The 20,499-nt window shown below is 42.8% G+C and overlaps 1 protein-coding gene across 1 annotated transcript; it reads right to left on the bottom strand.

Annotated features, from left to right (window-relative positions):
• Window positions 1-1,164: 1,164 nt before the first annotated feature.
• On the bottom strand, window positions 1,165-3,211 carry LOC147895643 (uncharacterized). Its single transcript, XM_087382365.1, has 3 exons — window positions 2,214-3,211; window positions 1,755-2,070; window positions 1,165-1,635 (listed from the first exon to the last, which is right to left on the bottom strand). Exons 1-3 carry the CDS (start codon window positions 3,206-3,208, stop codon window positions 1,165-1,167), a joined length of 1,782 nt encoding a protein of 593 aa, XP_087238491.1. The 5' UTR covers window positions 3,209-3,211.
• Window positions 3,212-20,499: the final 17,288 nt, after the last annotated feature.

The raw sequence follows: 20,499 nt of genomic DNA, 5'->3' as shown, positions 1-20,499 counted from the left end.
AGTGACTGATTTTATCACTTTCAAAAATCCTTTCTTTTTCTTTCACCATTGGTTGGATCATGAAATTTTGAGCAAATATCCTCTTTATAGTTCCTCAGGATGACCTAAGAAAATAATATAATACTTTTTGAATAGACCCTCTAAGTGTATTTTTCCAGAGGAATATGGTTTGAAGAGCTTGCCCCCCAACCCTATTCCGCCGGCGGAATACCCTTGGAGAGCCTATGCACTTTTGCTCCTTATCTCAGATTGAGGAGGTGTAAAAAGGAAAAATGTTCAAAATTTCATGATCTATGCAATGGTAGGCTTAAAATTATACTTTTGATAGTTATAAAAGATAAAAAGTAAAAATTTCAAGATGTATATGAGAGTTACAACTTCTCCCTAATTCATATTATGGTAGGAAGGAGTTCAATAGAGACCACATTTCCTTAAAAGTACTTAGGTTTGGAGAATTGGGAATATTTTGAAAATTCGTTCCTTGCCTTTCCATATTTGATAATGTATTAGAGATTAATTTATGATCGATTATAATGGCCTCAAGTATGAGGTTTCCAATATCTTTTTTCTACTCATCCAAGGAATATGGTATACATTGTTATATGAGAGCTTCAAATATGGGATTGCTAAAGATTAGGGAAACTCTTTTAAATTGATTTAATTCATAGTTGCCAGGAGTTTCTGAAACGGGAGGTTTGAAACGGGTTTCAAAAAATGAATGAAAAGGGTTTCATTCGGAATGTGAAAATATGTGCATTCATACCTAGGGTATGCATCATGCCATATACAAAAATGTGCAAATAAAGATTGTAAGTGACTCCATAGTGCAGACATGATAAAAAAACATACATATCAAGTATAAGCACCATACATACTGAATCCTGATCATACAAAAAGCTAGTCATCAATGATCATACATTATACATATTAGAGTACTCAATGATCATCTTTACACATACATACTGAATGATCATACATATTGATAATTGAATCTTGATCATACTGATCACACATACTGAATACTGATAATAATCAAAACTAGAGTCATCAATGAACCTCCCAAGACCTCCATGGTGATGGACCATGAAGGTAAAAAGGTCAAACTACAACTGGAATTCAAAGTACTGTCTATCAATAATAAGTGACAAAGTCACAAATCAAAAGTCAAGCTTCATCATCAATGTCAGCATCTTCCTCCTCAACCAAATCCATGTCCTCATCAGCCTCCTCCTCACTACTACTGGAACTCCGAGAAGACTCATAAAAAGCATCCTCATGAGATGCAGGTGCAATTGAAGTACTAGCACCAGCTGCCTGGGAGGATCGGGTGTGGTGAGATGAAGCTGTGATCTCCTCGTACAACATGGCGTAGATATCCCCCTCCTTAGGTGGAATCACCGGCATCTCCTTGCACTTTGTGATGTCGATTTTGTAGGGATTCACCTGCCGAGGCTCAATGGGGTAGTTCGTTTGCTCGAGCAATCGTAGATTGTAGTGGCAAAAGACCAACCTCTCCAATTGGACAGTGGACAATCTGTTCCTCTTCTTGGTATGGAGTAAGGCCCATGTACTCCAGTTTCTCTCACAAGGTCCAGAGCTACAGTCTTGTGAGAGAACTCGCATCGCTATGCGTCTCTGAAACAAAACAAGAGACATTCTCAGACTTTACAGTTTAGTGGCAGCTTCCAATTGCTGAGGTGTACCCACATGTTTTCAAGTAATAAGAAAGTATTGCCTCTAGGGTTAAGTATTACCAAGTGGGGTGCCTCAATGCCATATTTTTCCCACCAAGAAACTGCTGCTAGTTGAGTCTCCTCTCTCTGTGCATTGCGTGATCCAAAAACACCGCTTTGGTTGCGGAAAAGAAGACGCTCATCCTCCAGCTTCAAAAGCAGATCATCATCATCTCCCACGATCTTGCTCATATAAGCTGACCACCCATCCTCTAATTCTCTATCGAGATATTGCTGCTCATTCCTCCATAGAGGATGAAGGATATGAGCAACAGTATGGATTGGCCTATTAAACCAATCCCAACGTGTGTTCCAGATCTCCTTAAGGTCTTCAATCCTTCATAAGAAATTATGAATCAAAGGCAAAACCAATAATGTTTAGAAAAAATGAAAACATAGATTAAAAGGAATTCTAAGCATGCCACTTTGCTAATTGGAAAAATGCTAAACTTCAAAGGATGACTCATGAGTACGGGATACCTGTCTGCAGATAGGTGAGTACACGCATCAAGGGCTTCCCCCACTTTGTCCATGAACTCATAGAGATGCCCAATGGTGCTCCCCTCCATATCTGTCAATCGGAGAACGATGTACATGGGGTTCATTGTCTTCACTAGAGCTGCAGCCTCCTCCCACCATGCATCTCTCATGACCATGTGGCTGAAACCAATTGCTTTGGGCTCATTCCTATCCCCCCATTGCTGCCAATCATGGGAAACAATTGTACGCAACAAGCCATGCCGCACTTGAACAACCCTGTCCAACATTATGAACATATAAGCAAACCGTGTCTTCGAGGGCTTTAAAAGGTTGAGGTCACTATTTTCCCTGAACATGCTCAAGACCTTGGATCTTTTGGTTACAAAATTTACCATGCCCAAAGCTTTAGAAAATATATGAGAAACCCAAGGCAACTTTGCCATGTCCTCAATGGCAAGATCCAAACTATGAGAAGCATATGGTGTCCAAACAATAGTGGGAAACTCATCCTCAAGCATCCTTCCCATGGACACACAATTGGAGCCATTATCTGTGATCACCTGCACCACATTTGCTACACTAATCTCAAGAATAGCTGTGCGCAAATGAGACCATATATATGCACCTGTCACCACTGTCCCTGAAGCTGATGCATCTATAGCACGAAGGAACATAGTTCCTTTGCAAGAGGAAACTAGAATGTTGTAGACACTTCTTTTCCTCACATCTGACCAGCCATCACATAGCAAGGGGCAACCATACTTCTGCCATGTTCCCTTCAGAGGCTCTAGCTCTCTCATCAATGCTTCTTTCTCATGGCGAAGCTCTCTTGTACGCAATGTCTCATAGCTCGGACCCTCCCACTCACACCCAATACGCGAGATAGCTCGCATAGTAGACTTCCAACAAGTGGTTCGAGTAATATTGAAAGACAATGCACATTGCACAAACAACTTTGTTACCTCTCTAGTTGCCTCCTTCATAGCTGCCTTCATATCTCCTCGCTTAAACAAGGGAAGGGCACTTCTTTTAGCTGTGGGCGTGGAGCCTGAAGACTGCGACCGCCGACATCTGCAAAATGTCATTCTCCTCCCTCATTGATGCTGGAATAGCTGAGATATTTAATTCAAGCTCATCCCATGCATTGACTCTATGAATTGGAATCCCTAGCATTTTAGCTTTCCAGGCCTTCAAGCCATCATACACCTCCTTTGGCACATGAGAACAAGGGCCAATACCAAAGCCCTTTGTTCGAGAAAAGTGAGCCTGCAATCTCTGAAATGTCCCATGATGCGGCTCAGCACAAAAGTTGCAGGCCCACTTGCCTGTGCCACTCTTATCATAGTGTGCACCAAAGGAATTGAAGGTGACATTGCTCCACAACGCACTACCTTTTCGAGGCATCTTCTTGCTTGCAAAAAGTGATGTAGAACAGCAAAAGTAATTGCAGCTTTCCAGCCTACATCATGCATGCAAGATGAGCAGATGAATCAAGAGAGGAGCGTTAGATTTTAGAAACATCAGAAAGAGTAGATTTCAGCCTGCATGAAAGGATGCAGCGCCAAATTCAAGAAGAAGGGTAGACTGTAGAAAGGACGATTGAATGCACATTGGGGATGATTGGGGGCACAAACCTCGAGAATGAGCAAGAGGGAGCGTATGGGCTGCACGGACGGAGCGTACGGGAGTACGAAGTGCATGGGTACGGCGAAATGCGTGAAATCGCGATTTTGCTCCCTTTTGAACCCTACCAAAAAATTGGGGATGTATGAAACGCGTTTCATATGTATGAAACGTGTAAACCTTTCATACGGGTTTCATGCAAGTATGAAACGCGTTTCATATGCAACTATGATTTAATTACCATAATCCTCAAAAGAGAGTATGGTAGGGAGGTATTTATAGGAGTTTCTAAAGTGTTCACTTTTTGTTCATATATAGATGATGCTCTCTAAAATGAGGGTTATAATGAAAAATAAGTAAGTATATGGTTCCATAAATGAGAAATTAAGAAAGAATTGTATATTCCTTTGAGAAATATACAAGCATGGTGGTGTCAAAAATTATCGCTCGGACTTTTCTACTCGTAGGTTTTTGCTCGGAAAGTGTGCACATCCGATGAAGTTGAAGGTCCTGGCTGTGAAGTTGAAGGTCTAATAGCGTGTGAGGCGGGAAACTGGTCGTGAAGAAGGCCCAGGTTCGGTGAAGCTATGAGGTACACCCGTAGATCTTTTCTTTTTCCTTGGGCAATCTCTGGCAAAGTACCCAAGGGTCCTGCAAATCCTACACTGATCCTGTCTCCTTGCAATCTCGACTCTCTGTCTGAAGAAGGAGCCATCTAGACGTTGAAGCATAATGTGGTCATCCGAGATGTTAGGGTCAGAGACAATGACCCTAACACGCGGTACCCCATTGGACCTGATTGCCTCTGCTGCTGAAGTAGGATCCTCAGGGAGAGGGGGGATCTCAGTAACCACTCCAAAGGCAGCTCCAATAGAATGTAGCAGTCGATGGTACACCTGAGGAAGGCCTAGAAATCTGATGAAAAGTGATGTCGTCCGGCTGTCTTCCTCAATAGGATCAAACCCCAAAGAAAAAGGGGTCAAGAAAATCCTCTTGGAGCTCAGTGCTAACGGGCTAACCTGCAGCACTGTACGAGCTACCTCCGAGGAGTCAAAAACAACCTGGAAGAAACCTCGCCCAAGCAGACAAACATCTGTAAGGTGCCCTACAAGGTCTTCAGGTAGAGTGGCGAGCATCCAGTCCCTGGCCTGTAACTTGGAAGGTTGGGACCCATGGATGCGAGCAAAGAGTGATGTCGAGCTCTCCTGCTCAGTATCTTTTTTGAGCTGTTGCAACTTGTCTTTTGAAAAAACAACTGTTTTCGCGGCCGGTGGGAGTGGACGGAGATTGGCTTAAGGCAGAGCCATCTCCAATCGAGGTGGGTGAGGCTGACTTTGAACACGAACAAGGTTCCTTCAGCACTAAGCTGCCCGGGAGAGGAGGAGGAAGGTGATTTGAGGAGGAGGAGAAGGGGCTGAGGAGGAAAATAATGAAGGGGGAGGATGAGGAGGAGGAGGGGAGGGAGGAGGGGCAGGGAGCAAGAAGAAGGGGTAGAGGAGGGGGGTAGAGGAGAGGGCTGAGGCGGGGGGATAGGGAGAGGGGGGTAGAGGAGAGGGCTAAGGCGGAGGGTAGGGAGCGGGGGAGAGGAGAGGGCTGAGGCGGGGGGTAGGGAGCAGGGTAGACGCGGGGGGTAGGGAGCGGGGTAGAGGGAAGGTTGAGGCAGAGGGTAGGGAGCGGGGGGAGGAGCAGGCTGAGGCAGGGGGTAGGGAGCAGGGGAGAGGAGGGGGCGGAGGAGGAGGAGAGGTCTGAGAGGCAGGGAAGGGGAGCGGGCTGAGAGGGGAGGAGAAGGGCTGAGAGGGAGAGGAGGGGAAGGGGGGAGTGGGCTGAGAGGGAGAGGAGGAGGGGGAGGGGGAGGGGCTGAGGGCAAGGGAGGGGGAGGGAGGGAGGGGCTAAGGGAGGGGCTGAGGGAGAGGGGGCAGCAAGGGTTGGGGAGGAGCAACAACTCTCAGCTCGGGGAAAAAAAAAAGTTCAGACTGTACGGACAAAAAAAATACCAACATCTAGCTGTATGGGACGGTTTAACTTAACTGTATAGACAGCTCGAGATGTACAGATAGGAGCTAGATGGTACCAAGGAAAGCAGTACGGAATGCTTGCGGGGTAGTACGGACTGTACGGCGAGTAGTCAGCAATCATACACATCGTATGGATTCCGTACAGTTGTTCGGACTGTATGAAAGTGAGGTGCGGATGGCAGGATGTACAGTGAGCTACAGGTGTACGGACTGGCTGCGAACGGTATGGCCAAGTTGTACAGCAGGTACTGTTGCTATACGGCCGAAGTGAGCAGAAGGCAGGGAGCTGGTATGAGAGCATGAGTGAGAGCTGTACGGAATGCTGAATGAGCTCAAGGGAGATCTCACAAGCTGTGGGTGAGCTAAAGAGCAGTCACCCAACAATAGAACTATCTTCTCTGCGATGGAAGTGCAACTGGAACACGCAAGAGAGCGGGAAGGAAGTGGGCTAGATTGACTAGCTCTGATACCACATGTGTTAGAACACGAAGTCAAGTTGAGTGTGATTTAGTGTGTTCTACTAGGAGTTCTAGTAGAGTTATATGTGTGAGTCATATTGGGAGATATCCCATATACACTTTGGTATTCTAGTGTGTGTCTATCCTATATAAGATTGTACTTGTGTGTCACATCAACACACATCAAGGAGTTTACATCAAGCTTTATCAATCTGAGTATTTCTTTTTTTTTTCAAGAAAATTACTTCATTAGGTATGAATGAAAACCGCGAGAGTACATCATGCAATGCATGAGGAAAAAAAACAGCTCAAAAGGAGCTAATAAAAAACCAAGGCAGAGGCTGAAAATGTCACCTCAACCCTGGGGAAGACTCAGAGAAGAAAGGAGATCCTCTCCAAACTCTCAAAAAAGTAACTCTCCTGGCAGTGGTGGCTGCTCTGGAGGATCCCTACATGCTCACCCATATGGCCATCAGAGTGTGTACTATGTTGGTCCAAATACTAGCCATAGACTGGGAAGGGTGAACTTGGATACCCTCCATCGCCTTTGTACACCTGGCTCTCCAAACATGCCAAGTTGCAAAGCTAGCCAAAATCTCCCAAGACGTGTCTACCGAGGCATGAGCAACTCTGAAAGGAGTGGGGAACCTCTTGGAGGGAACAAGACTCCAGTGCATATAATATGACATATCCCTTGAAAGGTTAAGAGTGTCATATTATATGCACTGGAGTCTTTTAGGTCCCCTCTCCCATCTAGACCAGTGCTTATAATATGACACTCCAAGTGGCCTGCCATGTTCATCCAAAATCGAGTCATTTCACATGACTGGCTGCCTGTGAATTTCTTCACGAGAGCTGGGTGGAACTCTGCAAAGAGTGTTTCTGAAGCTGCCCCAAGCTTGCAGAATAGTAGCCATGCAAGGGAAAGGGGGAGATTTGAGATGGGCTGACGTAAAGATCCATCTGATGCCGTCCATCCGATCTCTTCCATGAGATGGAGTACAAGAATGAATGCTACATGAGAAAATTTCTTTCCAGGGCTCCTATCCAGGCATCAATCCACATACTACGAACTTGCAGAGCAAGGCCATACACTGCAAGTTCGGGTCAATAATATTGAGACCACCTCCTCCTGTGGGGAGAATGAGGGTCTCCCAAGCCACCCTGGCTACAACATCTGAGGTGCTATCTAAACCGCTCTATAGGAAGTTCTTGATAGGCCTCATGAGCTGAGCGATACAATATCTAGACCTGCACTGACAAGAGCAAACAAACCAGGCAATGGCCAATAATACCTAGTTCACAACCACAACTCTGGATGCAAGGTCAAGTTTGGAAGAACTCCAAAATATGAGTTTCCTCCTGATACTAGTCGATGAGTTTCCCCCTGATACTAGTCCAACAGCGTGGAGGTAGGAGCTGGTCGTGAGGAAGGTCTAGGTCGGGTGGAGCTATGAGACGCACCCGTGGACCTTTTAGGTCTTTTCTTCTTTCTTTTCCTTGGGCAATATCTGGCAAAGTGCCCAAGGGTCCTGCAAACCTACACTGGTCCTGTCTCCCTGCAATCTCGACTCTCTGCCTGAAGAAGGAGCCATCTGGACATTGAAGCATAATGTGGTCATCCAAGATGTTAGGTGAGAGATAACGACCTAACACGCGGTACCCTATCGGACCTGACTACCTCTACTACTCTGCTAAGGAAGGTATCCCAGGGAGAGGGGGGATCTCAGTAACCATCCCAAAGGCGGCTCCAATGCAATGCAAAAGTCGCTTCTGCAAGGGCCTCATTCCAATGGAACACTAAATAGATGATTGCATTTCAAAATCTCCCTGAGGACCTCTTGTGTAAACGAGTCTATGATTGGATGAGGGAAGCGACCCACAAAGACAATCTGGGTCGCTTTTGACAGATGGCATGGGTTGTGTGTTTCACCATGATTAAGAAGATGGTGCATATGGAGATGGATGTAGGTCAAGGCGAAAGCAAAGGAAAAGGGAACATACAGGGAGATGGAAGCAATTACAAAGATAATATGGAGAGCAAGAGAGTAGGAGGCGAATGCAGCTATGAGTGACGAAGAACACAAATGGCCAGAGTTAAGTGTAGATGATTACATCTGAGGAAGGCCGGAAAATATGATGAAAAGTTACATCCTGCAGCTATCCTTCTCGATAGGATCAAATCCAAAGAGAAAGGGGTCAAAAAAATCCTCTTGGAGCTCAGTGCTAACGGACTAGCCTGAAGCACTGTATTTGCTACTTGCGAGGAGTCAAAAACAACCTGGAAGAATCCTCACCCAAGTAGGCGAACATTTGTGAGGTGCCCTGAGAGGTCTCCAAGTAGAGCGCAGAGCATCCAGTGTAATCTAGAAGGATGAGACCCATGGATGCGAGCAAAGAGTGATGGCGAACTCTCTTGCTTTGCATCTTTTTTAAGCTGTTGCAACACGTCTTTTGAAAAAATCACTGTTTTCGCGGCCAGTGGGAGTGGACGGAGATTGGCTAAAGGCAGATCCATCGCCAATCAAGGTGGGTGAGGCCAACTCGAACATGAAAAGGTTTCTTCCGCACTAAGCTGCCCAGGAGAGAAGTAGGAGGGTGGGCTGAGGAGGAGGAGGAGGAGGAGGAGGAGAGGATGAGGAGCAGAGGGAGGAGGGGGCTGAGGAGAGGAGAAGGAGGAAGAGAGCGAGGATGATGAGGAAGAGAGAGAGGACAGGAAGAGGATGAGGAAGAGGATGAGGAGGAGGGAGGAGGCGGAGAGGGGGTAGGCAGGGATGAGGGAGGAGGCGGAGAGGGGGAAGGTGGAGGGGCTGAGGCAGGGGTAGAGGAGGCGGTGGGGGAGGGTAGAGAAGAGGGGGGGGAGGGAGGGCTGAGAAGGGGGTAGAGGAGGCAGGGGGGGGGGGGGGAGGGTAGAGGAGGCGGGGGGAGGGAGGGACGGAAGAGGCGGGGGTAGAGAAGGTGGGGGAGAGGGCTGAAGCGTGGGGTAGGGAGCGGGGCTGAGAGGGAGGTTAGATAGGGAGGGAGACGGGGGAGAGGGCTGGTGAGGGGAGGGAGGGAAGAGGCGGGGGTAGAGGAGGCGGGAGGGAAGGGCTGAGGCGGGGTAGGGAGCGGCTGAGATGGAAGCAGCCAGGGGAGAGGGAGGAGAGGTAGGGAGGGAGACGGCAGGGCTGAGAGGGAGGAGCGGGAGGGGCTGAGAGGGAGGGGAGGAGGAGGGGGCTGAGAGAGAGGAGAGGCTAGGCTGAGAGGAGGGAGGGGCAATTCGTGCGGGGAGGAGCAGCCAAAAAAAAAAAAAAAAACCAATGTGAGTCTTTCCATTTTGGTCTATTGCTCATTTCCATTTCCTTTCACTTTCATTACGTTTCCATTTGATTATAATCTTCTCTCTCCCTAGCCTACCCTCTCCCTCTCCCTCTCTCTCTCCACCACCGTGTTCCTTCATGTGGTATCAGAGCCATCCTTCCTCCTCCCTTTCTTTCTTCCTCCATCCTTCCTTCTCCTAGTCCTTTTCCTCTTGCTCCTTGCTCTTCCAAGGCATTGAGGTGAGGGAGGCTCAGAAAGAGGAGCTACTCTCCCTCTTTCGTCTTGGAAGGCAGCGCTTCTTCCTTCACCCTTAGCCTCTCCATGAGCTGCTGATCTACATCGATTTTGGAGCTGTTTTTGTGGAGCTGCTGCATGATTTGCTGCGGATTTCTGTTGTGACTCTATCAGCCTCGAGTTTGCTGCATATTTGTGCTTAGATTTTGAGCAACTTGGTCACCATTCTTGTGGGCATTAGTGGGCGTCCTCATAGAGGAAAAGACAGCTCGTTTCTTGCTCAAAAGCAGTCCGTTTTTTGCACAAAGACAGCTTGTTTTTGCTGTTTTGGGGGCGTTTTTGTGAAGGAAATAGTTGCTTGCTGTTGTGGAGACGCTTCTACTAGTGGTCGCCCTAAAAACGACCTCATTTGGAGCCCATTTTTGAAGAAACGACCTGAAGAGTGCTGCTGTTGCCGTTATTCACGCCTCAAGAATGCTGCCATTTGCCCCAACTACAACATGAGCTGCTGCCTACGCTATTTCAGCTAGCCCGATGCCTTTTCTTGTCCATTTTTCACCCTGACTGCAGGCTGAGCTGTTGCTACAGCCCATACTATTCTAGCCTTTGCTCCGAGCTCGCACTTCAGCCCGTATTGCTGCAACATTTGAAGCAGACATGGAGTATTTCAAAGCGACAATTGTCATTCAAAAGTCCGGTAAGAACTTTTCAATTTGGCAAACCAGGCTGAGGCTTCTGCTTATGAAGGAAGGTGTGTGGAAGGTGGTTAGTGGCAAAGACAAGAAACCTAAATCTGATGAAAAGAAAATTCTAGCATCTAAAACTCTCAAAGACAAAGGTCTTTGGGTTTGTCTGATGATGTGATTAATCACTTGGATTTTGATGACACTGCACATGAATTGTGGGACAAACTAGAGCGCTTATTTGGCAACAAAATTATCAATTCCAAAGCATTCCTCAGACATGAATTCTTTAAGCTTCATATGAAGCATGAAGCTTCTCTTAATGCTCATTTGAATCATATGGAATCCCTCATCACCCGACTTGCTGCTTTGAAGGCCCCTGATGGGAAAGATGATCAGATGGCTGTCCTCCTTTCCAACATTGAGGATATTCCTCAGTATCGTGATATCACACCAATGCTTCGTGTAGCATGGGATATGTCCTTTGATGAAATGGTTGCAATGCTTCTTGATCATGAATGAAGGCACAAGGATGTCCATGAGAAGCAGGCATTATATTCCAAGGGTAAGAAGCCATTCAAACCTCTCAAGTGTACGTATTCCCTACGTATTCTAAGAAGCTTGGCGAGTAGTAGTTGTTCCAACATTTTTTTTTGTCATGAAGAAGACTTCTATTAAGTATGAAAGAAACCTGCGTGAGCAACGGAAATACATCATGCTTGGCATGAGGAAAATAAGTACTCTATAGGAGTAAATAAAAACTCAAAAAGAGCTGTTCCACTTTGGGACAACTATGAATGTAAATGCTTGGCATGAGGAAAATAAGTACTCTATAGGAGTAAATAAAAACTAAAAAAGAGCTGTTCCACTTTGGGACAACTATGAATGTAAATACTTTTTTAATGCAAATTTGTTCTAGAAAAAAATGTGTGTGTGTGTGTGTGTGTGTGTGTGTGTGTGTGTGAGAGAGAGAGTTGTTTGCACTCATTGGTTCTTTGTTGTCTGCCTTTAATAGCTTTGATTATCCTAAGAAAGTCTGCTCTTACAACACATGAAGAAACTGGTGGAAAATCTTACGGAAAATCTTACATGATTCCAGAAAAGTCTCACATTCGAGCATTTATGAGTGAAAGTTCCTCCAATATGGAACTCTCAGAAGGTGAAACATTATGCCAAGCTGTCAAAATACTTGCAACACAAATTTTTGAAATATCTGCTAGACTCTTTTTACTACTGGATGTTTTCTTCTACCATTTTTGCAGGAGAGATTGTGAGCACAGGATCAAGCAGAACCAAAATTGACATAAAAAGCTTGGATCTGCCAGAACTTGAAAGGCAGCAACGTACCCATAAAGATAAGTATCGTGCTATATTGGAGCCTGGGGAATCTCCAATGCAAATTTCTGAGCCAAGTACTGAAATGAGAATCCAACATGCCGATCGCCATAGCTCATCCGAAGGAGAAATCCATCCTGAATTCTGTGATCATGAACAGATTTTGTAACTGACCACAGAGCTTATCCGTTCTCATTGTAACAGTCACTAGAGTATTAATGAATGGAGAAGCTGTAACATCAATTGTATATATCGTACTAAGCTGGACAAATGCTTCACCTTGGGTGTATGTACTACAGGCATTACTGCATAATGCTATAATTATGAATAATATATATAATCCAAAATTTGGTTATCTTCCCTGTAATACTAAAGCTATAATTGTTATCCAGTTTATAAAATTTTGATGTGGACTATCAAGTAAACAAGACCTTCAAAAAGAAATCTAAGGCATTAGTACATATGGAATATGTAGGTTCCTTTGAATCTTTTTTTGCAAAGAAAGGAACCTTCTATTAATGCTTGAAAAAATTCATACAAAACGGCAGCCCCGAAGGTGCTGAGTATGGAAAAAAAGCCGGATCAAGGCTGAAAGAAGAAAAACCAGCCTGTTCTAAAGAAACCTAGCTCACTCCCTAGGGAATCATTGGTACAAGGGCTAACAGCTAGGTGGGGGGACCAGTGAATCCCACGCGGGGTAAAAATGTAGAAAACTCTTGCAGGCCAAGCCTTGCACAAACGTGCATGCCTCGCGACAGTTGCCTTAGAGCCCTAGGTCCCACGCTCCCAGGTGGAGCGCATGGTGTAGATGATATCTTTCCAGATGGCAACCAAGGTAGCCGAGGGTGGAACCGGATGCTCGCCCGTCACCAGACTACAGCGAGCAACCCAAATGTTACATGTTGTGATACTGGCTACTACCTCCCACACGCTATCCTCTAGAGGGGAATGAGGATCTGGGCTATCAAGAGGGACCGCCTCATGGAGCTCTATCTTCTGAATGCTTTGACCGTGCATCCGATAAGCTAGAGAGACCTCATCGATCTAGAACGTGTGACCTCCCTTGGTCAATTAAGCCACCATCCCCCAGGTGTAGTTCATTTGAAGGCTTTGCATGCGGGTCATAATCCTGAGGGCTCCCATCCAAATCCTTGTTGCGATACGACAGCTCCAGAGCAGTGAGGGATCGTCTCTAGAAATCGTGATAGATCCTCATGATAGTGATATGTTTGGAGGATGGAGAGGCTTTATTTGCTTTAGGTCTTTTGGAATTTCCCTGCGATAGCAACCCATCACCCTGGTCAACTATAGCTCGTTTTCTTGGTGACGGCATGGTTGGTTGGCCCTTAGAAGCCCTTGTCGAGTGAAATCCAGCAAAGAACGTGTCTTCAAGCATGAAAGGGATAGTTGGAGGGCATGGAACAAGAGAGGGGATTGTGACAAGGGGATGTAGAGAGAAGATGACGAGGGAGGGTGGTGGTACAGGAAGATCCTGGCCCAGGACAGGACGATGGATACTGGCGCTGGGTGGCACAGGGAGTGGTGGGGTAGGAGATGAAGGTGCAAATGATGGCGCAAGGGGCAAGAGATACTGGCACTGGGTGGCACAGGGTGGTGCTAGAGATGTGGTGCAGGAGATGGCATAGGTTGTAGGAGATGATGGTGCAGGTGATGATGCAGGGGGTGGTGCTGGAGATGGCGCAGGGGCTAGCGATGGCACAAATGATGGCATTCGGGGGTAGTGTGGAGATGTGGTGCAAGAGATGGCACATGTTGCAGGATGGGTTGCTTCTGCCACATGTCCCGCTTACTTGATACGCTGTTATAACCCTAACTTATATATGTCTTAACCATAACCTAACCGAGTTTTATTACTACTAACCCGCCATTTACCCCACTTATTAGGGATTCTTTTGTACACCTTTTTAATCCTTTAATGTGAGTATACATCCTTGCACACACACACTAATACATATATTTATAAATAATATACTAAATATATTTCATAATAGCATGCTTCTTAGTCCTTTCTATTCCATTGTAGGCCGCTCTTGTCATAATTTCCTAAAAGTCTGAACATATTTATTCAAATAGAAAGGATAACTCAGTTTTTGATAAGCGTTCATATAGATTAATTTTCTTTTGTTATTATTCCTATAACCCTTGATGATGATTTATAGACAAAGATGGGACCAAACACCCCGATATATAAGAAGACCGCTAGAATGTCTGCTAACCGGGACCCTGCCAAAATTTCCTTCATCAACCAAAAGATGGAGGAAGCCCGAAAATAATTTGAGAGATGTAGTGGAATCATTAGGACTAGACCTTACCTTGCTAGAAATGCCAAGGCACATTTAAAATAATTATGGACTTGCAGTTATTAGCTCTTCTCTATGATATTTTCTTTGAGCAATTGTACACTTGACAACATTAATAAACATGGGGAAATGATTCCTTGCTTATCACCCATGTAGTTTTCACTTTAACTATGACATATCTATATTAGCATTTGAATAGCACATAATTTGTTTCTTACCCATGCATCTTGTTAACATGTTATGTTACTACAGTTCAATTTTCCATGGATGAAAAAGGACTATCTATCCATAACTTTCAAAATTTTATTGTGCCTCCTTAATGGAAGGCTTGTTAATTATTTTCCCTAACTCTTTTCTAACAAGTTTTGTACCTCCTCTATAAATGGTGTAGTAACTACAGTGGTTCTCTTAATCTTTTATGCCTCCTTTATGGCAGGCTAGGAATTTAGCACACTAACCTTTAATTTACTGTGCCTCCTATATGGTAGGATTTTTTCCGCTTACTTTTATCAAGTCTCCTTTATGGAAGGCTAGGAAATTAATTTATTTCTTTAAAATTGACTTCTTTCTTTTGTAAATGATCTAACCCCCTTCTTTTTCCTTATGTATGCCATATATTTGCTTGGGTACTTGTTGTTTTTGATGAGTATTATTCGTGACAACAATAACAAGCGAGGGAAGAATGCTTGGATACCTGTTACCCATTCAATAATAAAAAAAGTTCTAACTTTGGTTATTGTTTGGTTGGTTGATAGGTATAGTTCTTTCGTCCTCAGAATAATTGTTATCAAGTACACGACTACCTTGGCTACCCCTTGAAGTTACATTGTAATCTCCTTTGGATTTCATAAAAAATCAGATTTTTTTTTTTGCACTTCAGCAAGGATCAATATAATGTTTGGAGTATATGTATCTTTTCTAACTTAAATTCTTATTCCAATTATTGGTAATATTACTTGGAAATAAATATATGGTTCATTTATATGATGGGATACTGAATTATTTACACACACACACACACACACACACACACACACACGTACGTGCGTGCAAGCACGAATGCATGCACGCACATGCTTTCATGCTTTTGAAGTCCATAGACTTTCACAGAGCATGTCCTAAGTTCCATCCACCCAAACTATAATAAGTTGAGAGAATGAAAATCTAGCTTATGTTAGCAATGTATGAACATTTACAACATCAAATCTCTTTTTGGTCATCCCACTTGTTTCTTGAATGAGATAGGGAAAGTTAAGATGAAAAATATAAAACACAAGGGTAATATAGCGACCTCACTTTCTCAATACTAGGAGGCTTTTTATTATTCATTCACCCAAATGCATCATGTCGTTAAGAGCAAAGGGACATAGTTGTGTATATTCAAGTGTTAAACTCAATGACATTGTGAACTTGAGTTTCAGAAGGGGGCTTGGCAATGTTGAATTACACAATTCACAAAAATGATTAGTAGAGAAATCTTGACTGAATATGTCAACGCTTATCAATAGTGGAACCCGGACGGGAAGAATACTGAATATTTGGAAGATATGGCCGTAGGTGGCATTTGCTACCAGAATCTATGTTTGGGTGCATTCTTTAGGAAAAAATTATAATTGAATCAAGAATAGAAATAAAGTTTGTTGATTGATAGACAACATGAAGGCTTAGGAAGCCCATTTTGCTTAACTCTCCTTTCATTGTCTCTTTTCTTAAATCTATTTCTATTACAGTACGACAACTAATTAAAATATTTAAAATCACTAATACTTGTTGGATGCCTATAACAAGTCCAAAGTATGTGTTGGATGCTTACAATAGGCAACTAACATAGGATCTAGTCTTACCACACTGAAATGGGAACGACCCAACCAACCAACCAAACCTGAAAGGACAGTGTACCAATGCCGCCAATAGGTCAACCAACAATGAATTTGTATCTATAGAGCCATGGTAACAAATAAAAATGCATTGCACATAAGATGCATCAAAACCAAGTGGCTCGCACACCATGAGGGTGTTATATGCCCCCAAAATGGTATAATTCTTAGCATACAATGCCTTGCACATAAGCTCATTGGAAAGGAGAAGATGCATGTTACAAGGGGTAAGCTCATTGGAAAGGAGAAGATGCATGTTACAAGGGGAAAGTGGGTTTATCTTCACATTTTGAAATGCAGCAAAGAATGGAAACTAGATGAGGTGCGAGAGAGGCCAAAATGGTTTGAAGGTATCCCTTGAATTTTAGATGAGATTAATGGCTCTAATTGGAGGCCCTTTTGAGACCCTAAATCTCCCCTAATTACACCTACACACACACACACACTTAGAGGAAGGAGTCAAGGACAATTACACACAAAGGCCTTTGATGCATTCTTTCCACTTACACACCTCTCATAAAACTTAATGTAATCCTTAATCCTTGACATTACTTGCAAATGGTCTTTCAAAATTTCAAAATTTGGCAATATATTTGGACAACCTATTGGAAACCATGGTTGTCCCTCACTATCGTTCTTCCATAGTGCAATTCCCCCTTCAATGGGCATCTAGTTTGGTGATTTTGGATGCACTTTGTACTGCATCATTGGTGTGTCACCCTGCATGACCAACGACTATATCTTGCCCATCACGTAGGTAGCCTTTCACATAACCCTTGAAATCTCAAACTTGTGTAAGAAGAAATGGTTATGGTGAGGATGATATACATTTCCTAAATGTATCCATTAGATGAGGGAAAGTGAATGTTTGTCCGGTGATATAAAGAGAGAAAAAGACATAAAGAGGAAGGACAAATTACACATAACAAGAGAGACAGAGAGAGAGACACACACACACACAAAGAGAAGGACACCCTGCTTTCCCTCAGCCTCTCTCCTTTGATCTATAGGAAACTTTGTGGATATCTTATCCAATTTGAGGAGGTATGCAAATGTTTTGACACTATCGTAGGCATTACCAACCCTGCCAAGGATGTGATCTGCTCGGTGGACTAGCTAATGAATCTGATCGACCTCTGATCGACATCAATTCTCTCTACCCTGGCCTCCATTGGATCAATGGCAGTGGTGGCTAAACCCTTTTGACCACCCGTCTCCAAAACCGTCATCTTCCCGAGCTCTTCTCTTTGACAAAGTTGGACCATCTTTTGCACCAGGTCCATCTATTGCCCTCCCCGTCAAAGATGGAATCCCAAGTAGCAACCCCTGGGCTTCAAGCCCCATGCCTCAGCCTTTGAGCAATGACTAGTACCGGCCAATCCTAAACCGTGAGGATTTGATTAAAGAAAGCCGAGGCAAGATGTTTGCCCTTGGGCTTAAGGGGTTCACTACTAAGGAACCCTATGTATCATGTGCATTTAAGGGGTATTTAAAAAACCCCTCAACTAAATTTCCCCCCCCAATAAAATCCCCCCTCTTTACTTATGAACTAAGTGATATTTTTCTAAAGTTAAATTAAAAACCCCCTCCTATTATTATAATGGACCTGTTAAATTTTTCTAAAAAGTTCAATTGAAATACCCCTCCTTTTGAATGCATGTGGTACACTAAAATTTTGTAAGGTGAACTCCGCGAGCCCTCAAGTTAGGCCAACACATGAGCGAGTACATGTGGCACCTATGGGTGGTGATTGTGTGAGCAACAACGGTGTAATCTTGTTAAAATTTTCCAAAATTTTCAATTAAAATAACCCTCCTTTTGAATGCATGTGGTACACTAAAATTTTGTAAGGTGAACTCCCAAAGCCCTCGGGTTAGGCCAACACGTACATGTGGCATCTATGGGTGGTGACTATGTGAGCAACAATGGTGTAATCCTGTTAAATTTTTCCAAAAAATTCAATTAAAATACCCCTCCTTTTGAATGCACGTGGTACACTAAAACTTTATAAGGTGAACTCCTTGAGCCCTCGAGTTAGGCCAACACATGGGCGAGTACTCGTGGCACCTATAATGGGTGGTGATTGGGTGGTGTTAGTCAACTTTTGAATGGCAAGATCCATCACCCTGTGGTTGGGGATACATTTCTTCAGCGACGTTTCTATTACAAGGTGGCATTAGTACCCTACCCTCTCCCACTCCTACTTTATTTTCCTTGAATTGTTCTTGTTTTTTTGTACCAATTTTCCTATAGCTGAGCTTTTTTACTTTTTGCACAGGGGTAGACTTATTTTTCTTCTTGTTCTAGATACTAGTGTTGATGTGCTTGGTGTTTCCTCACTCTGTTATGAGGTGGGTAAGGCTTATTTACCTCTTGAGGTCATTGAGTTTTGACCAAGAGATAATTTTTGTTGAGCTACTTCTTTTTGCCTCCTTGTACCACAAGCACCGATTGAGACACCACACTTTGCATTGCCAAAATTAAATTTTCAATGCCAATGATCTCAAGCGTTACTTTGGGTTTTACTTCTTTTTATTTTTGGACAATCCATGCAGCATGCATGCCCAACTCTAGAGTCTCTATACATAGCTTAAAAATGGCTAGGATTCATCTATAGGGATAGTTTGCTATTCATTGGATTTACCAACAACAATCCAAAGCAATTAATTGGTATTAGGATGTAGTAGGTCTTACTCAATTTGAGAACAAGAGCATCTGCCCCTTTCACATATTAAATGGGGTACTTTGGCTCAAACTCATATTGTTTTTCTAACTCTTCAAGTTAGAGTTGTTGAACTAGCATGATTGTTGGAATGTGATTGGGAGCTCAGGGGTGTCATGAAGGATTAGCATTCCTCAATAGTTTGTGAAACCTTCTCAAGAATTGAACCCGGATGGGAAGACTACTGAATGTTTGTTGAAAACACCACGTCATAAAAAACGACAACAAAATCATGCAAACGACTAGTCAACTCCATTTTGGAAAAAATCCCAAAAAAAGTGCATTTTGTCAAAATTAGAGGGATGAAATATACACTTCATGTCAAACATTTTAAAAAACTAGTACTTTTATGAAAAAAGAATGCATAAAATAACTTACATTTTATTCCAGAACTAAAAAATGTCTAGTATTATCAATTGAAAAAAGTGTTCTCTTATTTAATTTGAAAAACGCAACAAATTACAAAAAAGAAGAAACTCCTTCATTCAACTAATAAAGTTGTTAGAGCTTTTACTTTAAAATACTAAATGTTTTTCGTGCAAGTGCCCAAATATTTTTAATTCAAATCCATATATAAGGATTTCTACATCCTATAAATCAAGCATGTCCACAGATCGATGAATTCCTTTTTTTTTCTTCTTTTATCGCATTGTTTAAGCACCTCTAGATGATATGTTCCCTGAAGTCCATTGGTTGAAAGAATTTTTAATGAATTGACTTCCACATAAGTAACAACATTGCCCTCATGGATAAGTACACATTTCCAGAATACTTGTTATACATAGCATGCTATCCACAAATTGATAATTCGTAAAATGATGTGACTTTAAGATCTAATACAATTTGATGAAACACTTTTAGTGCATTGTCCAACAAAACAACTTTTCTTTTTTATTCACAGTTGATCAAATGGTTGAATTTTAATATATTTTGACATTAAGATGGGTAGGTATATATGGAGTCCACGACCATAAAAGAGGTTTATTCAAAGCAAGTATGTCTCTATATTTACATAAAACCCCAACGACTCAAATGGTAAAATTGTAAACGGTCTTGATTAGTACAATTTATCATTTACTGTGTTTCAGTCTATTTGTTTGATTCAGAGCTCTAGCCTTTGGAAAAATATAGCCTTTAGTTTGAAAAGGCTAGATTTGGAAGCATGAGTATGTTGGCAATTGTCTTTTTGAAAAATTCGTGAAGTTTTGGATTTTAGAATCCACTATGTTGATAAGCGTGAACATAATGATTTTTTTGTCTAAAAAAAGTAAAGTTTTGTCAGTAGAATAAAAATTTCATATGAAAAAAGATGAATTTTGATTTATGAATGAACAAGAATATCGTTCAAAAAACTCTATCACGTAAAATTTCCATCGACGAAAAATTTTCGTTGGTGGAAATTTTCTTCCGTCGACGAAAATTTCAATCTGTCGACGGAACTTTTTTTCGTTGATGAATTTTGGGATTCTAGAATCCAATCAGATTATTCTAGAATCCCAAATTTCATCGATGAAATTTTTTTTTCCCAAATTTCATTAGCGGGGGAAATTTTTTTTTCCCATCAATAAAATTTGGGATTCCAAAATCCCATTGGATTCTGGAATCCCAAAAGTCATCAACGGAAAAAAATTCATCAACAAAAATTTTTCATTGATGAAAATTTTACGTGATGAAATGTTTTTCCTTATACTAGAATGACATTTGCATTCACTCATGTT

The sequence above is a fragment of the Dipteris shenzhenensis genome, chromosome 12 (assembly GCF_047967505.1).
Source record: "Dipteris shenzhenensis isolate YYH24624 ecotype China chromosome 12, Dip_SZ_1.0, whole genome shotgun sequence".
NCBI classification, from domain to species: Eukaryota; Viridiplantae; Streptophyta; class Polypodiopsida; order Gleicheniales; family Dipteridaceae; genus Dipteris; species Dipteris shenzhenensis.
The sequence above is the reverse complement of the archived record's forward strand: the minus strand, read 5'-3'. Positions and strand labels throughout refer to the sequence as shown.

Coding starts and splice junctions, on each gene's coding strand:
- LOC147895643 (XM_087382365.1), bottom strand. CDS start 3,208: ATGAAGGCAGCTATGAAGGAGGCAACTAGAGAGGTAACAAAGTTGTTT. Junction 2,071..2,213: donor ACTCACCTATCTGCAGACAG/GTATCCCGTACT, acceptor TTTCTTATGAAG/GATTGAAGACCTTAAGGAGA. Junction 1,636..1,754: donor GCATTGAGGCACCCCACTTG/GTAATACTTAAC, acceptor GTTTTGTTTCAG/AGACGCATAGCGATGCGAGT.